This window comes from Aplysia californica, unplaced genomic scaffold (assembly GCF_000002075.1).
Source record: "Aplysia californica isolate F4 #8 unplaced genomic scaffold, AplCal3.0 scaffold00187, whole genome shotgun sequence".
Classification (NCBI taxonomy): domain Eukaryota; kingdom Metazoa; phylum Mollusca; class Gastropoda; order Aplysiida; family Aplysiidae; genus Aplysia; species Aplysia californica.
The window spans coordinates 209301-216135 of NW_004797457.1; the positions used below are offsets into that span (position 1 = coordinate 209301).

Here is a 6835-nt window from a genome sequence, read left to right on the forward strand (position 1 = left end):
GGGGGGGGGAGGGTTTCAAACCTTTCAGGCGATTGTTTTTTTTGTTGTTGTTTTTTTATTGTTGTACCGTGTTTGCAATAAGGTGAGTGGTTTTGGGGGGTAAATCATGACATTGCTTGGTGCAGGGTTAGATGAACGGCGAGGGAGGTAGATGGTACTGACCTGAAAGGAAAACGGGTAGAAAAATCAACAGAGTGATTGTAAATCAGACATTTTGTTGGAGAGGAGGTTGGGGGCGGTGAGAAATTAATTATAAATAAAGTAAAAGTAAAACGATCCCATCTACACTTTTCAGATGAATACGGAGGCGGGCTGCTTCGACACTGCCGGTCTGGTTGAGAGGGATATACCACCGTCACCACCCAAGTATACACATGGAGATACTAAAAGAAATGATTTCCAACATGGGAATCGAACTCGTGGCTTCTGAATGCAACTGCAGTAGCTAACCTGTAAAACGTAGACCCCACGCGATGATAGCGACAACGACTGTATTGAAATAAAACATGGAATGTTGAAAATTTAGAAATTTTATTCTGATTATGTGATTGATAATGTGGCGTTGATAGTCAAATGAGTCAAATGATTTGGCTACGGGACTCTTCATTGTCAGATTGCGGGTTCGGGGAATCGAGGCTCTGCTTGTTCCGACGTTGTTTCCTCAGAAAAAGCGCTTTGCACGAATTTTCCCATTTGGCGCGGCTTTATCGGAAATGGACCTCATAATCGGATGGCCAACCATTTACAAGACCATACAGAGTTGCAAGGGGTATTCAACCTAAAGCAATTTCCACATGGGATTGGCATAGATAACAGCCAGAAGATTAAGAAAGACGTAACTTGTTTTTAATATAGACATAAAATGTTCAAGATGCATCCTCTGGTCGGCCATAAACAGTTATTCACAAACTGAACTAAAACACGGAAAGCGGAGGTTCACGCCCCCAGCAATGGTGTCTGCAATAGCAGTCTGCTTGAAGATCCCCCATTCACTATTGCAATTTCGAATTTCAAATATTTAGAACTCGGGTTGCTTCAGCCCAGCCTGTTTGGGTTAACTCGGGTTGCTTCAGCCCAGCTTGTTTGGGTTAACTCGGGTTGCTTCAGCCCAGCCTGTTTGGGTTAACTCGGGTTGAGTGGGATGCACAATCCTTTCAGAAAGACTGAGCCGAGAAAGACATATTAGTATATTACAGGAAACAAATAATGATTTTCAAAAATATTGAACCTTGCTATATTAGGCGATGACAAAATACAGGGCAAAAAGGGGGAGGAGATGTGTTTGTGCTATAATTTTGTTTAATTGTTTGCTATGCTTTGAGTAATAGGTTTTTAAAATGTATCTCTTAGACTTATTCAGATTATTTAGAAGTGCCCCGCTACCTAAAACAGGTGGTTCAGTATCTTTTTGATATACATAGAAGGCTTCATATCTTTACAATGTAAGCCAGGGTATATTTAAGAATTTTGAAGTATGAGAAAAAAATGTCCCAGCTGTTTAAGTTGGCGTCGTACCAAATACCTTTCGCACAAGACAGGTCTCCTTTGCTCCAAAGTTCATTTTGTTTCCTGACACATCACACATGTGCCTTTGTTCTGTGTCAGTCGGTATACGGGCAAAAGGTCTCCCACATGACACGTCAATTTTTTTGTCTCTTGGAATAACGTATCATTAGGGTAGGATGTTCCAATTTCGCCAACATTTCAATAAATTTGTGACAACCAACCCTCTGTGATCCTTTCTCTAATTCTATTTAAAATAAACCAGAACTTTCTTGCCAAATGAATGGGTAAACCATACGTTGAGAAAACATATCTAAAGTAGTGGCCAAGCAATAAATTCGACGCATCAGGTAACGGGACACAGGCTAGTGTTTGCCAAGTCATAATCTATATATCATGTCCTATTTTGAGTTTAAGTACCAGTTTACAGCACTTGCAACGCAATTAGGTCATACAAGTGCGGAAGATTAGAGGTGTTACAAGAGGGTAACACACACAGAAGAGAATGAGCAGAGATAAGGATGATAAAATGTTTGGTGGGAAAGAGGGAGCAGGTCTGATGTCTGGCCGCTCCACCAAGGGCTGGTATATGTGACACACGGCTTGTTTTGCGCCTTCGTCTACCCCGGATCACCAAGTCGTCCATGATAGTCATAACGACGTCTACTAAACCATTGAGCAATTCGTGTGTCAGAAAGCTGCCATAATTGCTCCGTAAAACGGTAGTTTATTGTGACCTTTGTTAACAAAGACTTCCAAATGAAATTTTAGATTTTTTGAAAACATTATGTTAAATTTATATGATTTCATTTAATTTACACCGAATTGACCTGTTAGAAGCACGTCTTGAGTGTTTTTATTTAATGCACAGGCATTAATTTGTTTAACCCAGGGCCTGGATTTGCCACAATTGGAGGACGTGGCCAGGGGCAGGCAAGCGAGGCGTCGACCTCTCTCCGCCTTACGTACCTGGCCGTATAGGGAGAGAGTAAGTAAGTACGTATGTGTTTCAAATTTAGTACCTGTGTGCTGCAATTTCGTCGTAGTCGTTATGCATATAACCGAGAACGTAAAAAAAAGCCCTTCTATGGATTTCGACACCAAACCCTCTTGCAAGCGATGAAATTAAACCACGCGTATATGTGACCAATTTGGAACAACCATCACGAAATTGGCAAACTTGCCCGATGCTATTGCTAACACTATTTTTGAGACATCATTAAATACATGCGAGGGCTGTCCCACGGAAAACCGGAATTTGGCTGTAATTTGAAAACAATTCAATATTTTCACATTCTGTAAACGCACACTTGTAAAACAATCATTTAGAAATTTCCCGATTGAGCACCATGAGAATCGCACAAACCAAACGAGCACAGCAGTTCTCAAAAGATGGCTACCCCCTTGGAAAATTGGTCAAGGGTAGAAGTGAAGTCTGTTATTCGGTTTCTGACCGCAAAAGGTCTCAAACCTCTAGAAATACACACTGAAATAAAGTCAGTTTATGGGGAGAAAGTAATGGCAAAGCCACAGGTAGATGAGTGATGTAGTAAGTTCAAAGCCGGGCACTCCGATATCGATGACAAAGTTTACCCAGGATCTTGTTTTTCTGCCAAGACTGAGGACAACAAGAGTCGCGTTAACGAACTTTATCAAACAGACAGGCGCCTAAAAATTCGCGAAATTTGCGAGTCGCTAAACATTTCAAAGTCGACTGTCTATAGGATAGAGTTTGATGAGCTGCACTATTGAAAGGTCTCTGCTTGATGGGTTGGGGCTGAAAAAGACCAGCGGGGTCATTTTGCAGCATGGCAGCACAACGCCACACACCGCAAACGTCACGAAAGACTGGTTCCAAAGGTTCGGCTAGGAAGTTCTACTACTCCCCCCTCACAGTCCTGACTTGGCCCTGTCAGATTATCACCTTTTTGAACCAATGAAATGCCATATTTCTGGACAGCGATTCACCGACGACGAAGACCTCGTGGAAGCCGTGAACGATTGGTTGAAATCCCTTGACGAAAAATTCTTCAGGGAGGGTATCTTCTCCCAGATCCAGCGATGGGAAAAATGTGTCCAGCGGGGTGGTGATTACATTGAGAAATAAAGCACATGTTGAGGTATGATGTGTTACAGTTTTATTATAATAGGACAAAGATTTTTGCTTTTACGGACCTTTTCCGGTTTTCCGTGGGACAGCCCTCGTAATTTGTTGACAAGTCCTCTATTCTAATCTAAAGTACAAAGGTTAGACTCTTGGAAAGACTCGCAAGTATCTCTCTGCATTGGAGAGCAAGAAGTGAGATCACTAACTGGTTATTACAAACCTGACAAACTGGACTCTAACGGGGCTGTATCACACGAATGATTCCATCTCCAATTTGGCACCATTAGCTGAAGAGGTCATGAGTGTCTGGTGTCCATGAGTGGTTGGTGCAATATTTAAACCTCGTTAAGAGTAATTGTAATTGTAGACAAGTCTACGACCAACGTTCCTTATTCTTGAAAAAAAAAAGCTTCAAAAGCAATTTCGAAAATTTATACAAATGGAAGGCAAAGACATCATTGCTTTCAAGAGTTAGTACAGTATTTTAAAGACACCTAAATACTGGTTGATTCCGGATTCAGTTGGATAAAAATATGTGTTGGCCAAAAGAGGTTATTCAATTTTTTAGGTAAGGATCCTGGAAACAATTGCATAGATCGCTGGTTTTTTATGGAAGTGGACACCATAAAATAATATGGCAGCTGAAATGGGTGATGTTGATGCAGGCTTTGATGCCCTAGGTCCGCTAGGCAAGTACAGTGTGACGCAGATAGTAGTTCAGTTCATCATTATGTGGACTGTAACCCAACAAACATTCAGTTTTATTTTCACCGGACAGACGTTTAAGTTCAGATGCCCGAGCAACGACAGCCTCTATAATATTTCTGGAAATGCAACTACAAATGTTTCTTTCCCCGCTTTTGGAGATTCGTGCAGTGCAAGTTACGTTAATTCAAGTTGCAACGATGAAGACGTTATCGTGAAGACAAACCAAACAAGCTGTTCTGTCTATGATGTGCAATATGAAGCATCTAAAGAACGTTCATTCGTCATGGAGTTTGATCTCATTTGTGATCGAGAATTCCTGTTCGGCTTGACCCAGACATTGATGAGTGTGGGCAACGTGCTGGGTGCTTTCGTATTCCCCTACCTGACTGACCGGTACGGACGAAAACCCACTGTAATTGTCTGCACTGTAGGCGCCATGGGCAGTGCGTTAGGCTTGGCGTGTTCCCTAAACTACGCTATGTTTGCTTCCTTCAAAGTCTGTGCCGGGATCTTCGTGCAAGGCCTCGGGGGTGCATGTGGACTGGCTATGTTGGAGTACCTCGCAACACGCCACCGGTCTAAAGGTTACGCGTGTGCTGCGAGTTGTAACTGGACATTCGGCATGCTCACTCTGGTGCCTGTTGCCTACCTGCTGAGGAACAACTCCTGGAGGACTATAGAGTTCACTTTTGTAGCTTTCTTTGCTCACATTCTTTTGTCTGTCTTCATTATGGATGAAACACTGAGGTGGCTGGTAGCCAACAACAAATACGAGAAAATAAAACGTGTTGTCAAGAGAGCGTCAAGATGGAATAAACGCAACTTTGTTACGGTGATGAAGGCTCTTTACAAAGGCAAACATGAAGAATCTGACGACAAAACCAATACAAAGCTTGATGTATTCACTATAAACGGACTAGATCTTAACAGGAGGAGAAGTAGTTCAGTTAATGGACGCGTACTTTCCCCCAGTGATGAAAACAGCACGTCTCAGAAAAACGGGCCGGTAGAGATCAAGAAGGAGGAGACATCCTCTGAACGTCTTTCTGTTTGGAGTCTTTTCACTCACCCACGTCTGCGCTACAACACTGTGTACATGTTCTTCACCTGGTTTGTAAATAGCATCTCATACTTAGGTTTGACCCTCATGTCTTCCACATTGAGTGGTGACCTCTATTCCAGCTTCACCATCAACGCTTTGGTGGAGATCCCTCAAGCAGTTTTCCTTTACTTCTATTTCGACCGTCTCGGAAGGCGTCTCTGTTTCTTTCTTTTCTCCGTCATCGCAGGCCTCACTCTCATCGCTACCGCCGCCGTCTACGCACTGGCGCCAGACCAACACATTCTCATCACTGTTCTAAGCGTTGTCGGCAAATTTGGCGTCTCTGGAGCTTTCAACGCGATCTACTTGTACACCCCGGAGCTGTTCCCGACCAACGTTCGGAACACTGCACTGGGCATCGCGTACATCGGCGCTAGGACTGGCGGAATGCTGGCACCTTACACAAAACTGCTGTACAAGAGGATCGTCTACGCCCCGGGCCTCATCTTCGGCCTGGGGAATTTGCTGGTGACCATCGGTGTGTACTTTCTGCCGGAGACGACCAACATCCAGCTGCCACAGAACTTACAGGAGATGGACGTAATGTGGAGCGGAAAACCCAAACCAGTAGAACATGTTGTAGTGAATGACAACGCCGGATTTCAAAACGAGGAAGAGTTGAAAAGCTAAAATATTTTCCAACTTGATGTAAGCTTCTTTAGTTTAAAAGAAACGGACGCAAACCCTTGTTGTATCAAACAAACATGCCTTAAGTTTCTTTGATTTAAAAGATACGAATGCGAACCATTATTATATCAAATATTTGATTATTTTTTTAAAAACGTATATAGGTACGTCAGTGACGTTGAGTACTTTTAGCTGAACGACTCATTCTAAAACTTATCGTTTACTATGTTCTTTGTTGCTGACTCTAGCACGTAACCGTGCTGGCCAGCATGATTGTATCAGTAAGAGCTAAACAGAACCCTAACTTTATACATGTACTTTTTTTGTCAGGATGAAAAGATTTTGCACGCCCTTTATCACTGCCAGCATGCATTTGACTTTGTGTTGTTGTGAGAAGTATGAAATGGCCGGATTTTCATAGAGGGGGGTAGGCAGAAATTATTTAATGTCATACTGAACAAAGGGTAAGAATGGGTGGATAAAGGTCAGACAGAAAAGATTCCAAAAATATTGAGGAGGGAGTAAAAATATGAAGATTGCTAAAAAACAAATTCATGCTGAACAAAGGGTAAGAGGGTGTGAATTAAAGTCAGACAGAAAGGATGCCGAAAGAATTGAGCAGGGAGTAAAAATATAAAGCTTGCTGAAAAGCAAATTCAAAGATCTTATTTGTTTGTTCGATTGCTGATTTCTTTGAGGGAATGGGGATGTATTTTCTTGCTGAGCGCTTTTAGGGGTGCGAGGAGTTGTCAAAGATTGTAGAGAAAATGAAGGGATGGAGAAAGAAG

General features: G+C 42.4%; 1 protein-coding gene across 1 annotated transcript; it reads left to right on the plus strand.

Moving 5' to 3' along the window:
- Window positions 1–4601: 4601 nt before the first annotated feature.
- LOC101860017 (solute carrier family 22 member 6-like) lies at window positions 4602–6050 on the plus strand. Its single transcript, XM_005098614.1, has one exon. It carries the CDS (start codon window positions 4602–4604, stop codon window positions 6048–6050), a length of 1449 nt encoding a protein of 482 aa, XP_005098671.1.
- The last annotated feature ends 785 nt before the right edge of the window (window positions 6051–6835 follow it).